Below are 18,791 nucleotides of genomic sequence, written 5' to 3'. Positions count from 1 at the left end.
AATAAAAGCTAAGAGAAAGGAGAAGGAAGATGGCACATTTGTTATTAAGGTGCTTGTCTTCCAAAACAACCGTTACATGTACTGAGACCCTGCTGCCCAGGAAGTGGCTGGACATTGCATGTTGATGAGAACTAGAGAATAATTTTTTTTTTGCTTTGCTTTGCTTCTGTGCATGTCTTTACTTTTCTCCATTAAGCTGTCTTTATCTCAACCTATGAGTTTTGTATCTTATATTCTTCCCTGTTGTGCTGAGGAGGGGAAGTGAGAGAGCTGCTTGGTGGGCACCTGGTCAACCAGGGTCAACCAACCACAGATTCACAGCAGTTTGTGAGATTTTAAAAAGCCATATGATTTGTTGGAACATTTGTTCTTTTGAAAGTAACAATTTTATTGGTTGTTTTCCTTCTTGGAGTGGTAATACCATCAGAGATTTTTAGAATGCTGTGCACTTAATTTGCACATTATGTAAGTTGTTTATGTAACTATCTAGTTTTTCACCTGCAATGTGTAGCTTTAGGAAAATTGCAGATATGGCATAATGCACATCCAGTCATGCATTGCAAGAGAGAAGTTAAATAACAATGAAAAAATGGAGATACATGTCAGCTAAGTGATACTGACAAAGTTCCAGATTGCAAGGTGGTGTTGTTAGCATGGAGTTCATACTGCTCATTAACAGAAGTGAAATTACAGTGTAGTCTGTCAGAATTTCTATAATAAAAAAATATACCTGTTATTGTAAAAAATGATGTATGTAGATAGGTGAAAAGAAAGAGATAAATCTGATCATTTTTATATTGAAAGTGGAGTAAAGAAAAGTTGCCATTTGAAATCTTTATTTCTAATAATAGATTGATCTTAACAATGCCATAAGGCACAAATTGAGCAAATGTTCTCTATGTTTCTCCTTCTGGCTGTAGTAGCAACTTCTAAAATGTCATTCATGTTGGCCAGTGATGTTCAGAAGCCTGTTGCATATATTATTGCGTTAATCTCTCTCTAGATTTGTAAGTCTCAAGGACAGCCCAGTTGAAACTATTGTATGTGAAGACACTGAAGAAATTATAGAAAGTGAACGTGAACGTGAGCAATTTGAGAAAGAGTTTATGAAAGCATACATTGAAGACCTAAAGGAAAGGGGTATGTGTTAACTTGCAGTAAACTTCCTGCTATTTTGGATATAAATACAGACATACTTTGGGAACATTAATTTTTAAGAGTGCAAACAATATACCCTTAAAACATAATTGTCTGTTATGTTATTAAATCAGATTAAAAGTGAAAATGTCAACTGTGTTTTGCTAAAAGTTTGGGCCCTAACTAAAACAGTTGTTATTGAACAAATGTACACAAAATTAATGGTGTGTTTGTACATGCATTAACCTTATGTCAATGATAATATATGCAGTGATTATCCTCATTCTCAAGATTTACTTATGTCTCTTGGGATTAGCATTGGTGATTTTGAATTCCTGCAGAAGTGCTTCTCCTCCTCAAAATGAAACACAGTGTATATATGAAATGCTTTTTGCATTGACAGAACATTCTTTAACAGTGTATCTGTATCAATGTACTAATTGTTTAATCACTGTAAAATCACTGTAGTAAAGTAACTGCAGTAAAATCACTGCCTTTGTCTTTAGTGCACAGCACATGAAAGTTTACATATTACTTTATTTTGCTATTTTGTCTTATATTTACCATAATTAAGTAACTGTCAATCTCTTGAGTCTTGTTTAGTAAAACATGTTAGGAAACAAAGGGAAAATTTCCCCTGAGCTAAAATAACCTGTAGGGTCTGTTCAAATCTCTTTTGAGAGTTTGTGTGTAGAAATGAATTTTTGTGGAATGAATCTTACAGTATCTTTTTATTCCTTGCATTTCACATAAGTGGTCTGTATAGTAGTCCTACAAGATGTGGTAGAAGAGAAATGTAAAGGAAGGCCACAGAATGTTGCTGCAGAATACTTTTCATGTTCTGATACTAGACTTTTGTTACTTAATGTCCATAAGTATTCAAGCCATCTACATCTAAAGTGAAGTCTGCTATAAAAGTGCCTGCTTCTAATAATGGTAGCAATGGTGGTTAAAATGGAGTGAAGGAATGGAGGAAAAACTGAGACCATAATTTGGCTTTAGCAACACTCATGAAATATGTAGTGATGGAATTGTATTTACATACTCACAAAATGTGGAGTCTAAAATAATGGCTGTCAGGCTGCCTCAAATCTGCATTTGGCCCTGTCAAGCATAGGCCAGCTTTATACTCCTTTGGGTCAAACCAGCTCAGGGATACACTTTTCTGCCTTCCTAGACAAAACTTATCTCCGTGCTTTTTATGATGAGGCTGGATCATGAATGACTCTTGGATTTACTGCTTCTGAACTCATGCTATAGATTATGCCAATACCTGCCTTTGAAAAGCAGACTGGAGGAGGAATAACTTCTGTATAATACAAGCCAGCAGAATTCTTGAAAGATAGACAGAGATCACTTGTAGAGTACCTTTGAAATAAAACCAAACATAGCTGTTTCTAGCTCAGGGGTCCATTTATTTGCACCGGATTACATAGCTGAAGTCTGAAATAGTTTTTTTTTTTTTTCTTTTCACAGATTCTACTCCTTCCTACACTACGAAAGTATTACTCAGTCTTCAGCTTTGAAGATCAAAAATCTCTAAATCACTAGTGAATATCAGAACAACTCTATTTTTATCCACCTGAATAGAAAAAACTGGAAAACACAGATGGCCAGAAGCACTTCAAAATCACAATGAATTTTTTTATTTGTTGCTGTAGTTGCTCCCAGTAACTACAGATAAAACAAAGCAGTAGAGCCTTCATAAGATGTTGTTTCACCTTTTAAATCAACATGTTTATTTTCAAGTCCACAGCCACTAATTTACATATAGACGTGCTGAAAGTAATTATTCACTGTAATAAAGTATACACAGGCATAGATGCCCTCAGGATGAAGACGTTGTCCATTGTAGTTGAAACTGTGGAACATAAATCATCATCTTAAAAAGAAATTTGATTTTATAAGAGGAGAAGGGTTAATTTAGAAAATGAGTGTGATCTGTTGTATTCTTAAAGCCATGTAGCACATTCAGTTCTTTACAATATTTAAAGTGCAAACTCATACATAGTTTGAATTTACTTTCTCTTCTTTGAGGAAATTGTCCTTCCTGGGATTTTCAGTTTAGATAAGTTTCAACAACTTTATACATAGAAAATGTAGCCATTCTGCTGCTTTTTTTCAAGCATGTTATAAGCTTTTACCTGTCCTCAAATTCAAATACCAAGATGACTGAAACTTCTGTGCTAAGCAGTTTTATAATATAGCAGTGTATTAAATAAGATTTTAGAGATTAAGCAGTGTAAAAAAATACTATCTGCAAAATGATGATACTGTCTTCTACTAATGGTTTCAGATTACAAGATTCTGTGGATATTGGTATTTTCCATGTTGTATGCGTTTGCTGGATAAAAAGTTATTTTGCTTGCTACTTAATAATCTGTTTATATATAATTATGTAAGTGTATATACTGTAGAGTTTCAGAAGTCTAGTTTTACATACATATTTTGTTTAATAAATCCATACTTTTAAATCTAAAAAGACTTGAGACTGAGCATTTAGACTCAAATCAGAGAATTTAAATATTCATAAAATTATGAGTGCAATTAGGGGAAATGATATTTACGTCTTGAATTTTTATTACAGATGAGCTATGTCCAGTTTTGTACAGTAGAGTGGCACTTAGTCGTATTTAAAAAGCTAAGCAAGAAAGGATGTGCTTCTCAAGACTTCTATATAAAAAAATACTGGTTTTGATGTTTTCTTTCCTTTTTAACATTCATTCTTTTGAAAGAAGAGAATTTGTAAAGATTGTGTGTTATTTTTTTCAGTCACAAACTCCTGCACTCATGTTACTATCCAAAATGAAACCTTGAGTTGGTCTCTAGGTGTTAATGCTGATTTTAAGCAAGTCCTGGAACAAACAGAAAGTTTCAAAAAACTCCAAGAAAACTTAACATTGATCTGAAACAGAATAATGGAAGATCTGAAATGTTGTTTTTATTACAAAGGTCTTGAATTATGATAAAATAGTGGCAGTCAAAGGGGCCTTATAGCAATCAGGCTATCTGAAACTACACTACCAAACTTTCTTTTAGTGAAATTATAAATTTGGTTGATTATATATTGATGTAATAAACTTCTGTAAGACATCTGATTTGGCATTTCTAGATTCTATTGTAGACTAATACGATCCACTGAAAATCATAGGAATGAAAATTACAACTGCTGTGTTTATATGGGAGTTGTAACTTTAAGGAACCTAAGGGCGCAAACACAGTTAGCTGAACAAAAGTTCCCAGTGCAAATTCTAGTGTGAGAATTGTAGGATATATTAACAGAAGGTACTCGAATAGAGAAGTTGTATTAGTACTTATTTAACATTGTTGCTAATCTTGAAAGATTTATGCTGTTCACAGATAAGAGTGATGCAGATAAACTGGGGAACATTCAGAAAAAACCCAATAGCATAAACCCACACATTTTTAAGTTCATTAAACAGTGAACAAGTCCATTTATTCGTCAATATTTATCAATGAAAAATCAGTCTAGAAACAGCATTTTTTACTGCAGCAAATATAAGGCAGAAGTCTAAAACTTGAATTCACAGATTTGAACTAGGAGAAAAAGGCCTATATTTCAGTAAGAGTAACCATGGGAAAATTCATAAAACACTGATAAATTCTCAGTCACTAGCAAACTTTAAGTCCAGGTAAACATTTTCCTTAAAAAATTGCTTAACAATTAAGCCATGGAAAATGGTCAATGCTATACAGGGAATCAAACTAGTGTTCCCCAACTTGATTTTGGACACCTGTGAATCTAATTTTCATAGAATCACAGAGTGGTTTCCATTGGAAGGGAACTTCAAAGATTATCTAGCCCAACCTATCTGCCACAGGCAAGGACATCTTTTAGTAGGTCAGGTTGCTCAAAGCCCTGTCCAACCTGACCTTGAATGCTTCCTGTGATGGCAGATCCACAACTTCTCTGGGCAACCTGTTCCAGTGTGTCACCATCCTCACAGTCAAGTGTCGTTGTAGAGGCAGACAAAAAATGACAGGAGACCAATTTGGTTTACTTTAGCATGCAAGGTGAAAAAACCCCTACACCCTTTATTATCTGCTTTTTTATAATATCTCTATGCTACCATGGCAAAAGCTTATTGGCTATACAGTTGTTTCTCACAAATGTGATTGGTGGTTAGTTGCTGACACCTGTGTTCCCCTTACTTCCTCAAACATGTTTACAACATTCTTTCCTCTGTCTGTCTTGTCTTCTCAAGGGCACACCGGAATCTTGTCAAGGTCAACAGACCAGCTGCCTTCCCCGACAATTCCCCCTTTTTGTATTTGTGCTAAAAATATTGCATGAACTGTCTTTTGCAGGGCCCTTTGCAAAAGACTGTTAAGGCAAGGCAACATCAATAGCACAACCACAACTACCACAGCCTTGACCAAAGATATGAACCATCTGGAAAGTCCCCAACCTTTAAACATTTTTGTTAGCCAATCCAAAGTCTCATCTTCCTTTAAATGCTTAACGCCGCCTTTTAATTGTTGTATACTCTTAAAGATGGATTCTGAGTGATCTGTTAAGTTCATACAACACATACCTTCAAAATCTTCACACCCATGTCCCTGCGCTAAAAGTAAAAAGTCAACAGCAGCTCTATTCTGTAAAGTAGCATGTCTAACACTATCAACATCAGTTAACAATCTACTAAGAGATAACGAGGTAGCATTTGTTTGTTTGCTATGAGGTAGCATTTGTTTGTTTGCTAAGCCAGCATCCTAAATTTGTTAGTTTTTTCAATGCAGCTGCTGCGGCAACTCCTGGGGCAAAAAAGGAGGATGCAAAATTTTGACCTGGATTCCAAAAGGTTACTTGGTCCTCACACTGTGAGGCAAACTGGTTTGCACTCCTCCTTAGCTGTCTCTGATGTTTAGTAACATTTAATATTATTGTGTCATTAGGTGTCAAAAGAGTGAGACGACCGAGGCTACATAGGCCTCCATTTAATTTAGATGGAATACCTCCCCATGCTTGATCTCCACAAATTAAAAAGACACCAGGAGGTAAAGCAAGAGGGATAGAAAAGGACCAAGAAATGTTAGGTGAGGTATAGTTACACCAAGCAGTTGAATTATGATAAATCACACTAGTTGCATTAACATTCTGCCCTCGTCGTGCAGTGTTGTTATATGAATAGTTAGAAAACACACAAGCATCTATTATAACAGATCCTAACAACTCTAACTCTTGAGGCTCTTGCGTAATTTGTACAAGCTGACTATATACACCATCCCAATTGTCTATACAGTTTTTCAGAGAGTCACAAAGTTGTGGTACTCCGGTTGGATTCGGCCACTTGTCTACGGGTATTGCTACCAAGCACGTCGAAAATGGGTCCCAGAGTTACCCAGACATTCTGCTTGGGCTGTGGAACTACCCATCCTTCACCCAGATGTAGGTTCCAACACAGGTCGAACACACCGAGCAGGAACCCAGCAGGGGCTGGCATCTGTAGAGACACAAGTGTAGCCCCTGCCCCAGGTTAATAATTCACGTGGTCCACTCCACTGGCCAGTAACTAAATCTTTAACATGTACTTTGATGTCCTTTCGCAAATTCTGTTTTGATAAAAGAGAGGAAAAATGTTGGGAAAGAGGAGGTAGAGAGGAATTATCCCCATAATGGAGAAAGTTAAAAACATAAACTGCTTTACCTAAGCGTGCCTGGGGTGGTTCCCCAATCATTCCCCCTTTTTGTTTTTGAATTTGTCACTTCATGTGCACGTTCAACAATTGCTTGTCCTGTTGGGGAATGGGGAATGCCTGTAACATGAGTAACACTCCACATATCAAAAAATGTTTGAACTTTCTTTGAAACATATGCTGGGCCATTATCTGTTTTGATTTGGCCCGGTACCCTGAGCATAGAAAAGGCTTTCTGCAACTGTCAAATTACATCTTTTCCTGTTTCTCTATTATGTGCTGTTGCTACTAAGGTATGAGAATAAGTATCAATAGAAACATGAACATATTTCTGATGGCCAAATTCATCAATATGAGTAAAGGCAGTGTGCCGGATTTGTAGAGCCTGTACACCTCTGGGGTTAGTACCAAAATACACTGGAGTGTGAGTTCCTTGACAATCAGGATAGGCAGCTACTATAGAGTGAACTTCAGTATGGAATAGACCGAACTGCTGTCATAAAGCTCGAAAACCTTGATGAAAAAATTGATGTGATAATACAGCTTGTTGCTTCATGTTAGGAACAGGACCCAGGGCCATAGTTGAAACAAGAACATCCGCTCTAGCATTGCCTTCTGTGTAAAACTCTGGTAAAGTAGTATGACTACAGACATGCATGACAAAATAAGGTTCTTTTCATTGTTGGATACTCTTCCAGAGTTCCAAAAGTACATCAAATAGTAATTGATTGTCTAACATATTCAGGACTACTTTATTCAATAGAGTAACCAAGTTGGCTACATATGCTGAATCGGTCGCAATATTCACAGGGAAAGTAAATATAGAGAAGGCAACAGCCATGGCATGCAGCCCCACTACCTGTGGGGAACCTTTTTGATGTACTACTTTGTTTTTCCAATGATTGTTTTCATACCATACTACTGCTGCTTTACCTGTCTTTCCTGAGCCATCTGTAAAAACAGTGAGGCCTTTTACTGGTTCTGACTGGCTCAAATTTTTCTGACCAAATGGTACCTTTCGAGCAAACTTCAGCAGTGGGTGTGATGGCAGGTGATATGATATCTGTCCTTGAAAACCTACCATGGCTGCTTGCAGCTTATAGTTATTCGCTAGGCACCATTCAAAATACCAATTTTGCACAGGCAAAACAATTGTAGCTGGATCACGCCCTGTCAGTTCTAAACATCTTTTTCTTGCTTTTATGACTGTATCAGCAATAAGCTCAAACAGTCCAGGAGCAGCTTTTTGTGGCTGGAATGACAGAAACATCCATTCTAGAATATGTAATGGGTCATCCCATTCAGGGTTCCATTGTACTAGAGCACCAAATGATACAGTTTTGTCGATTAGTACAAAGAATTGTACGACCTGAGACAGATCTATTTGAGAGACAAATTTCTTGTGTACAGATTGTTCTACCATATGAATTACACTTAAAGCTCCCTTGTTTAGTCTTCTAGGTTCTGTTGGATCATTAGAATGTTTTAGTAACTCCAATAATGGTTGTAATTGAGAATTGGTAAGTCTGAGATAGGGCTTTATCCAATTTAAGGATCCCATCAGTTTCTGTACATCATTGAGAGTTTTGATTTCAATCTTGAATTTGGGGCACAATCTGCTTGCTTGTAACTGTCATTCCCAGATATTTCCATGGTTCTACCTTTTGTACTTTCTCAGGAGCAATAACCAATCCATATTGTTGCAATGACTCTCTGGCTAAGTGCTCTATGCTGTTCAACTGCTCCTTGCTGTTTACTGCTAACAGGATCTCATCCATATAATGGTATCAATAGCTAGTAGGGAACTTTTCTCTCACAGGTGACAAAGCCTGGGGTACAAACAACTGACAAATTGGTGAATTTTTCATGCCTGTGGCAAAACTTTCCAATGGTACCTTTTCGAAGGCGCTGCATGATTTACAGAAGGCACAGAAAATGCAATGGTTATAGAAAATGCAAATGAAAATGGTTACAGGTTGGTAAGGGGTATAGACCATTGCACAAATCTGTCCAGTATAATCAGTAATTCCCACATGCACAATCAGTCCACTTAAGGTACTGCTAGATCTCCCAATTAGCAAAGCACTCAACCTTCGCCCTATAGGTCCTTTTGCATCTAGAGGTACTTTAGCAATGTCCTTTGTGGAGAGAGTTACTGTGTCAGCAGCAGATACATCCAGTCCTGCTGACTCGGCAGTTTCGGCTGTGAGCTGCTCACAGAGAGGTGGCAAGCCCCTGACGTGCGGGAGGGATTTTGTATCATCGTGTGCCCTCTCACGCTCTTTCTCCCGTTTCCCTGGAGAGGCTGTCCACTGGCATGAAATTTAGACCGACACTGTTTAGCAAAATGACCGAGTTTCCCACCACGGTTGCAGGTTATTCCTGCAGAGCTGTTTGCTGTGCTTTTTGAGGACTTATTAACAGGGCAGCTGGCTTTAACGTGTCCTGTCTGGTTACATCTAAAACATCTTTGCGGCTTATCTTTTAGCACTGTAGCAATGGTGGCAACTGTATGTTCTACAGTGCCAACTTTAGAACATGCAGCAACCATATCAGACACAGAGGGATCTCCAGGTAAAGCTTCAATAATTTTTTGACAGCCCTCGTTAGCATTATCTTTTGCCAATTGCTTGCACAATATTTGTTGTAATGCCTCATCATGGACTTGTTTTTCTAAAGTGGCAGAAATTTTTTCAACAAATTGCAAAAACGATTCTCTGGGCCCTTGTCAGATAGTAACATATCTCTGCTTTGGGGCTGCTAATTCCATGGTTCCTTTTAAGGCGTTAATTCCTATTTGCTGGGATTGCTCTAACATAGGAGGGTGCCATGTCACCTGTAATTAAGGATTACTAAATAGTCCCTCTCCTAATAAAGCATCTTCACCAACACCAAGCCGTGGATCGCCATGCGGCAATCCCCTATTAAAACGCGCAGCGGTTCGAGCCATTTGCTTCCAGGTAGCCTGAAAGACCATAAACTGTATAGGCTGAAATAACACTTGTGCAAGGTGAGTAATATCATAAGGACATAACAAGTCTGTATTTATTATCCGTATTAACTACATAACTTCAGGAGAATTAATGCTAAATTTTGAAGCCTTTGTTTGTAGGTCTTGTCTGACCTTCCAAGCGATTGGGTTACGATCATCATTCTGTCCTGAACCAGGCACAGCCTTGAATACAGGGAACGCCATCGAGTCACATGACTCCAAGTTGGAATAACTGTTGTGGAGGAGATTCAGTTTTTCAACTAGATTCCAATTCTCTACTTCGGCTGATTGTCTTCTAACTTGTACCCAAAACCAACTAGGATGATGAGGTGTAACAGTCACAGTAGCAGGAGGCAAAGTCCACGGGAGGGCGGATTTGCTAACACAGTCAAGGTCTCCAATCTGTAATGCTGCAATCAAATTTTTCACTGCGCCCACTTCTCCCTCCTCATCCTCCTCCTCCTCCTCCTCACTGCTGTCCCCCAGGAAAGGCAAAGGGATCTGAGAAGGATTCGCTGTTGATTCTGTTTGTGTCTCTTCCTCTGCGGGGGGTGCAGTAGGTTCTGTAGAGTTAGAGCCTTGTTTCGTCATCTGTAACTGCTGATTAGGGGTTTGATATTGACTAGGTGGAGGCAGAGGAGGTGGCCATGAACAAGGTTTGGGTTGCATTGGGCAGCTGTCCTCATTTTTTGTACCTTTTAATTGCCTTTTTCCTCGCACTCCACTTTCCACTCTTAAGGTTTCACTCAATAATCGCCAGGTGATAGCTAACTCTGATGCCTCTTTTGACTTGTCGTAGATGAAAGTATTGACACGGTAATGATTTAGTAAGAAATCTAGGTTTATTAATAACTAACAGAAATTTATTACTACAAAATAATTCAAAAATACTGAAAGAAACAAAAGCGACTTATTCACAGATTCTAAAATGACAAGATTCATACTAACTTACTTAACAGTACCTTAATTTATACATATATACATGTGCATACACAAAACGGACAAACACATAGAAACAAAGGTGTTTGGATTCAGTAGAATGAACACAAAATGGACAAACACACAGAGAAACAAGGGTATGTACCCACACACACACCAATAAACAGAGAAAGAACGGGTGAAAGAGAAGCTAGCTCAAAGAAAATTTCCCTCTTGAGTTTAGAGCAAACACTCACAATGCCTTGGCATTCCTCAATGGGCGATAACTGAGACTCGAGCGGGTGGACTTTGCCCTGGCCTTCCATCTGGACCAGACAACACCTTAAGAGTTTGGTACCTGAGAGGCGTCCCAGCTCAGGGGAGGTTCTGGTCACAGGCCCACTGCGATCCAGGAGAGCTCAAAGGGTCTCCCTAGTGGTCGCAGTTTATAGGGTCCAAGATAATTGACTTTTGTCAGATACCATCTGGTGCCTTCCAGCAGTTGCACAAGAACTTCATGAATGTGCAGCTCTGTTATTGTTCCCATTTGACCACATCCCAGGCACAGGTGTGCCAGGCCATTAGGAGAGGATGGGCCGTTATAGCCGTTTCCGAGCAATCCGCAGGGGGCAGGAGCCAGGCTCGTTAACGTTATCAGTCCTTATCTCCACAGATTGGTGTATAGCTTGGGGGATGTGGGTGGAATTGCATGTAGCACCAAGCAGCCCAAGAGGGGTGGGGGTGGGGTGGGGTGGGGGTGGGGGTGGGGGGGGGGGCTGTGGTGTGGTAAGAATTGCACCACCACGTGACCCTCTAGAAATTGCATCCCATAACTTCTGCCCTACTTCTTGCCATGCTGATACACTAAGAGCTGTGGCAGCTGTTGCTTCAAATCCTTGCATTCTACTCCAAATGAGCATTCGCCTTAGCCCATGTTCACTAGTCTTAACACCCTTACATCTAAGTAATGCTTTCCATATGGAGAGTATTCCTCTTCTTTCGTTAAGTGCTGTCCCATGGCTATAGTCCCGTTCCTTGTGGCTCACCTTATCAGGTGTCAAAGTTCAGGTCAGGACCACACAGCCTTCCTCTGCTCTCAGCTTCACCGGGCTCCGTCTCTGCTGCACTTTGTCCTGCAGCCCACAAGAATCGGATTCCATCCTTGTTGAAATCACGTCGGGGTGACCACTTGTCGTCATAGAGATGGACAAAAAATGACAGGAGACCATCTGGTTTAAGTTAGCATGCAAGGCAAAAAAGCCCCCACACCCTTTATTATCTGCTTTTTTATAATATCTCTATGCTACCATGTCAAAAGCTTATTGGCTATACAGTTGTTTCTCACAAATGTGATTGGTGGTTAGTTGCTGACACCTGTGTTCCCCTTACTTCCTCAAACATGTTTACAACATTCTTTCCTCTGTCTGTCTTGTCTTCTCAAGGGCACACCGGAATCTTGTCAAGGTCAAGCTCTTCTCCAGTCAGGTTGTCGGCAGACCCGCTGCCTTCCCCGACAGTCAAGAGTTTCTTCCTTATCTCTAATCTAAATCTACCCTATTTCAGTTTAAAACTGTTACACCTTGTCCTATCACTACAGGCCCTGGCAAAAAGTCTTTTTCCACCTTTCTCATAAGCCCCATTTATATATTGAAAAGCTGCAAGAAGCTCTCCCCGGAGCTTTCTCTTCACCAGGCTGAATAACCCCAGCTCTCTCAGCCTTTCTTCACAGGAGAGGTGTTCCAGTCCTCTGACCATTTTTGTGGCCCTCCTCTGGACCTGCTCTGACAGGTCCATGTCTTTCTTGTATTGGGGAACCCTAGAGCTGCACATAGTACTCCAGGTGGAGTCTCACGGTAGCAGAGCAGGGGGGAGAATCCCTTCCCTCGACCGGCTTGTCATGCACCTTTTGATGCAGGATATGGTTGGCTTTCTGGGCTGCATGCACACATTGCCAGCTCATGTCCAATTTTACATCCACCAGTATCCCCAAGTACTTCCCTGCAGGGCTGATAGCTTTTATTCCTAGCTTTTGTAGAACATTACTTCCTAAAATCAGAAAGAAAGCAGTATTTCTGTCACAGAATTTGTCAAGTACCTCTGTTTAAGGGGAAGATGATGTACATATACAACTGTCTCCATTATACCTAAGGCATCCAGTGGATAATGTCAGCTATAACTGAAAGTCCTAATTTCAGCGTAACTGCATTTGAGTTCTACTTCTATGTTCTATAAAGCAAAAATACTGTGAGAATATACTTATCATATGCTGTTAAATATAATTTTATTAGTGTCATCCATTGCAATACAAAACCTGTGTGTCAAAAGACACCTCATTTTGAATGTAGTCTAATTTTATTGGTTTTCTATCCAGCTTGGTTTACTAGTAGTTTTACTTTAGACTATTATCTTTCACTAAAACCCAACACTTCCAGAGAAGAGAATTTTGTTGTTGGCATATTACATACTTTTTCAATTTTTGAAAGTGAATAATTTTATGATGAAAGGAATTGTGTGTACTAACGGCAAATTATGCTATTTTCAAGCTTCTGATGTCAGATACTACACTTCCTAAAACCCAACACTCCTTCTGCTTCACAAGTAGCTGCTATTCAAAAGCAGAAAGACTGGGAGCAATTGAAATATGTGTTATAGAATACTCAGTTGCTCAATGTGCAAAAGTAAACCAGATAATTACTTTTCATAGTGTTCCTTTTGCTTGTTCTGCATTCTTTTGGCCTTGTTTTTAAGTATAGCAAAGTATAAGCTAGGAATATAAATTTATAATGGAAGCAAACAACCTGAAATTTGATTACTGAGTACCTAGGAATAACAGTCTTGCATGAGATTTTGGTTTAAAATTTACAGTTAACACTGGACAATATACTCTTTTTTTCCTCCTTGAACATTCACACCACTGAAACTGTTTTACTGTGTTTATTTTCTGCAAAGGAAGCACCGAACAAAATGATAAACAGGGAATGATCTTTTCTTGATGACTTGATTTCAGTAGTTGCTAGGTCCTGGTCTCTGGAGGATTTCCATACAGATTAGCTCCTGTGTCATAGAGGTTGGAAGGAGATTGGAAGTTATTATTATTTTTTTTTTCTGATTTTGAGGCCTCATTTAAACTAGTCCTAATAAATAGAAGAACTGTAACAACATAACGCTGGTTATGTACCTCATGGGTAACCCTTCTATACGTTAAGCAGTTCAGGAAGTGTCTTCTCTCTTTTCAGAGGCTGAATCTGCTGCTTGAGCTGATTCCAGCTGTGACTATATTCTATCCTACAGCTCGCTGTCTTCTTCACTGGTCCATTCATAGTTATGGGTGTTGTTTATTGTAAATAGGGGGTCTGCATGCTATTGTCATCATATGCTGACTGACATTAATGTGAAAGGATCATTACTATCTCTTACCTCTCCTTGGAACTTTCTGTTTTCTTGTTGCCAACTGCAACATAACTACCTGAGGTTCAGCAAAATCTTAGTAAAGGTACATTTTATATCTAAAATCAATTACATCTTAAACATAATGCCTCTGCTATGTTCAGAGCTTCTATTTTCCACTATTGCTTTCAGCCTTTCCCCAGATCAACAGTGACAGTGACTACAAGAGCAATGTTTGAATCCAGATTTACATATACAACATTCCATTTTCTTTTTCACTTGTTACACAGGTCCAGACAAGTTGAGGCTAGTCAGCCCTTGGCCTTACGTATTATGTAATGACATAAAATAATATGTTTAGAAAAAACAATGTGTTACACTGTAGGACCTTAAGCTGATAAATGCATATGGTTCTCCTCTGAGCTACTGAAGCTGCTATCTATGCCTGGGATGTGTCAAATTTTTTGTGTGTACACTAGTTTCAGTGTTTTGCACAGAGGAACACAACAACATATTTCTTTCAGACTTTCTACAGGTTTATGAATGGCATGAAAAATTACTCAATGTTTCATTCTTATTCTGTGTTTGCTGGTTTAAAATCTACAATGATTGTCACCTGTGGTATCTGTATAACTTTCTGTCAAGATAAAGATTTGAAAATAAATTGATCCCAAGATTTTTGTGGTGCTACCCTGGCCCCAGAGAGGTAGAGCAGGTCAACTGTATGTTCTGAGTGCATTCGGAGAAGGTGAGTTCAGTGGTTAGACATTGGCAACTGCAGGAACTTGATACAACCAGGTAGCTAAAGGAGGTCAAGCTTTTATTTTTTTAAAAACGTAAATCTGGTTTTGTTTTTACATTTTAAAAAAGTCCCTATCACCAAGATTCCTTCCTCTATACCTATGGGAGGTGTACATCAAAGCATGTGTTGGCATTTTAAGGTAGCACATGATTTCAGGAATGAGGGTCTAAAGAAAGCAATAGTATTTCAGTTGCAGTGAAGTGCCCATTAGCAATACTGTGATATGGCTGAAAATGGTTAGGATATATCTGCTTTTATACTATAAGTAGGCTTTTTGTGTGTTGGAAGGTTCCACTATGGGAAAGTTTCTGCCCAGAAAATGTCCTGTAGTTCCTTTTCCTCTTACTTTGGACTAGTGTAAGTTTATGCTGTATTAAGCTGAACCTCCTGGAGCTTTCAGGCTTGGTGTAAATGGGGAAAGACTTCATGACTGTTTCACCTGTCAGTTTCTTTCCTACTCTTTCTTTCACTTTTTTATTTATCTAACAATTAAAAAATCAGAAGTTCATATTAGAAATCTTTCCTACAAAATAAAAAAGAAATTGGCATGTAATTTTCATGAGCTTGTTGGCTATCTGGTATTGACAATCAACTACTAAACTGTGTTGGACCTGAATCAGTCACAGTAATTAATATTTGGCATGTGCTATGTGTATAACAGATGTTGGCATGCTGGTCAGAAGTTCTCAACAGAGAAATACTATGTCCCGGCTGAGGGAATTAATTTATATCCTTATTCTTTCCTGCTGTCTGTCACTTAATGCTCTAGGTATGGTACTATATTAACACTTGATATTTGCTACTTAAATGTTCCTTGGTTTGTTAAAAACATGTTGCATGTTTCACCCCAGGGCACATCACAAACTAGCAGGAAGGCTCCTGCTCCACCTGAAGCCTTGAGCTGCCCTCAAAGCTGTGGAGGAGGTGGGTGTGCTTTCAAATGAAACAACTAGGATGACTAACTCTGAACCACGCAGGAGAACCTGGAGGAAGTGGTGAGTGATAGCAGTGGGTAGCTCTCTGCCACAGAGGACTGAGGCACTCACCTGCCAGTCTGACATGTTATCCAAAGATTTTTGCTGTTTCCTGGGTCTGTGGATCTAGGATGTTGTGGAGACACTGCTAAAGCTTGTCCCACCCTCTATTACCCCCAGCTCTTCTCCCATTTGGGCATGAGTGATACTACCAGGGACAACCTCAAGAGTATCAAAAGTAACTACAGAGTTCTGGGGGTGATAAACAGGATTATAGGACCCAAGTGGTGTTCCTCTCAATCCTACTGTGAGGGGAAAGGGTTGACTACGTGTTAACAACTGGTTGCAGAGCTGGTGTCTCCAGCTGGGTTTGGTTTCTATGACCATGGAAACTTTTTTGAGGATCAGCATCTGCTTGGGAGAGATGAGATCCATCTAACAAAGTGGGACAAAGGTATCTTTGCCAGCAGGATGGCTGGTCTGGTAAGAAGAGCTTTAAACTAGGAATAACAGGAGAGGGAGAGAGTTACAAGCAGCCCTGTGAAGGAGTGATGGGCAGTGTTGACATATAAGGGACTGGAGTGATGGGAGTGAAAGGGAACAAAGTCTACAAAACAGGGCTCAAGCTTTTGCATACGAGCAAGGAAGTGCCTACAAGACACCATGGTGTGGAAACCTCCCAGACTGTTTCTGGGAAATCAGCATGCTGGGGTGCCTCTTTCAAGTGTCTGCACACTAATGCACACAGCATGGGGAATAAACATGAGGAATCAGAGATCTCTGTGCAGTTGCAGGGCTGTGCTCTTATTGGGATCATGGGGATGTGGTGGGATGGCTTGTGTGACTGGAGTGCTGCAATGGAAGGGTTCAGGCTCTTCAGGAAAGACAGCCTGGAAAAATGAGGAGGTGGAGCTGCTCCTTATGTAAAAGAGCGGCTGGAATGCATGAAGATCTCTCTGGGGATGGATGAGGAGCCAACAGAGATTTTATAGGTAAGGATTAACAAGTTGACCAGTATGGGTGACACTGTAGTGGGTGTCTGCTATAGGCCACCGGATCAGGAAGAACAAGTGGCTGAGGCCTTCTACAGACAGCTAGAAGCAGCCTCATGTTAGCAGGTCCTGGTCCTTGTGGAGGGCTTCAGCCACCCCAATTTCTGCTGGATGCACAAGACCTCATGGCATAATCAGTCCAGGAGTTTCCTGGAGGAAATCAGTGAAAGCTTCCTGATGGAAGTGTAGAGGATCCAGGAAGAAGAGATGTTCTGCTGGACCTCATACTTACAAATAAACAAGGGCTTGCTGGTGATGTGAAGGTCGAAGGTAGCCTTGGCTGCAGTGACTATGAAATAATGGAGTTTGGGATCCTGAAAGGGAAGGGAGCAGAGTAAAAAGCAAGATGACAACTCTGGACTTCAGGAGAACAGACTTTGACCTCTTCAGGAATATGTTTGAAAGTGTCCCATGGGAGAAGACCTTGAAAGAAATAAGGGGCCAAGAAAGCTGATTGATCTCCAAGGATCACCTCCTCTGAGCTCAAAAGCAGTTCATGTCAGTGAGTATGAAGTCAAGTAAAAATGACAGGAGACCTGTGTGGATGAACGATGAGCTCCTGACAAAACTCAGAGAGAAAAAATTATACAGAATGTGGAAACAGGGGCAGGTAACCTGGGAGGCATAAAAAGACACTGTCCAATTATGCAGAAGAAAGCATGGCTAGGAAAGCCAAAGCCCACCTGCAGATGAAACTCATGGGGAATGTCAAGGGTAACAGAACGTCTTCTATAAACACATAAATGACAAAAGAAAGACCCAGGTGATGTCTAGAGGTCCCTTCCACCTTCAGTGGTTCTGTGACCCAGGGACAGGACGTGGGCCCACTGCTTAATAGGCTGGGGACTTTTACACAGGACATAGAAGAGGCTGAGGAACTGAATGCCTTCTTTGCCTCAGTCTTTACTAGCAAGACTGTCCTTCAGGTATCCCAGGTCCTAGAGACCAGGGGGAAAGGCTGGAGCAAGGAAGATGCACCCTTGGTGGACGAGGATCAGGTCAGGAAATACTTCAGCAAACTGGACATACCTAAGTTCATGGGCACTGATGGGATGCACCCATAAGTGCTGAGGGAGCCCACTGATGTCATTGGAAGGCCACTCTCAATAATCTGTTATCAATCATGGTGACTGGGAGCAGTGCCTGAAGAATGGTGAAAAGAAAATGTCACTCTGATCTTCAAGAAGGGCAAGAAGGAGGACCCAGGGAACTAACTACAGAGCAGTCAAGCTCACCTTGATTACTGGAAACGTGATGGAGCAGCTCATCCTGGAAAACATTTCTAGGCACATTAAGGACAAGAAAATCATCAGAAGCTGACAGCATGTCTTCACCCAGAGGAAATCATGCTTGAGCAACTTGATAAACTTCTACATTGAAATGGCTGGTCTAGTAGATGATGGGAGAGGAGTAGATATTGTCTACCTGAACTTCAATAAGGTCTGACATTGTCTCCCATAAGATCCTCATAGACAAGCTGTTGATGTATGGGCTGGATGAACAGACAGTCAGGTGGATGGAAAATTGGCCAAATGGTCAGGCCCAGAGGGTGGTGATCAGCAGCGCAAAGTCTAATTGGAGGCCAGTAACATGTGGTGCACTTCATAGGTCAATACTGGGTCTGATCCTGTTTAACATCTTTATTAATGACCTGTATTATAGGGCAGAGTGTGTGCTCGGCAAGTTTGTCGATAACCCAGAACTGTGAGGTGTGGTTGATATGCTAGAGGATTGTGCTGTCATCTGCAGGGACCTCAGTGGGCTGGAGAAACAGGCTGGAAGAATGGGCTGACAGGAACCTCATGAAGTACAATAAGAAGTGTAAAGTTCTGCACCTGGGGAGGAACAACCCCAGGTATCAGTACAGGTTG

General features: G+C 40.2%; 1 protein-coding gene across 2 annotated transcripts in view; it reads left to right on the top strand.

Annotated features, from left to right (window-relative positions):
- The window catches only part of LRRC2 (leucine rich repeat containing 2), a 76,803-nt gene extending 72,573 nt beyond the window's left edge, over nt 1-4,230 (top strand). For both annotated transcript variants that reach the window (XM_074813247.1, XM_074813248.1), the window contains exons 8-9: nt 1,004-1,140; nt 2,614-4,230. In XM_074813247.1, coding sequence (XP_074669348.1) covers nt 1,004-1,140; nt 2,614-2,663 — 187 coding nt within the window. In that variant the 3' untranslated portion in view covers nt 2,664-4,230. The remainder of the gene's footprint in view (nt 1-1,003; nt 1,141-2,613) is intronic.
- The last annotated feature ends 14,561 nt before the right edge of the window (nt 4,231-18,791 follow it).

This window comes from Strix aluco, chromosome Z, assembly GCF_031877795.1.
Source record: "Strix aluco isolate bStrAlu1 chromosome Z, bStrAlu1.hap1, whole genome shotgun sequence".
Classification (NCBI taxonomy): Eukaryota; Metazoa; Chordata; class Aves; order Strigiformes; family Strigidae; genus Strix; species Strix aluco.
The sequence above is the reverse complement of the archived record's forward strand: the minus strand, read 5'-3'. Positions and strand labels throughout refer to the sequence as shown.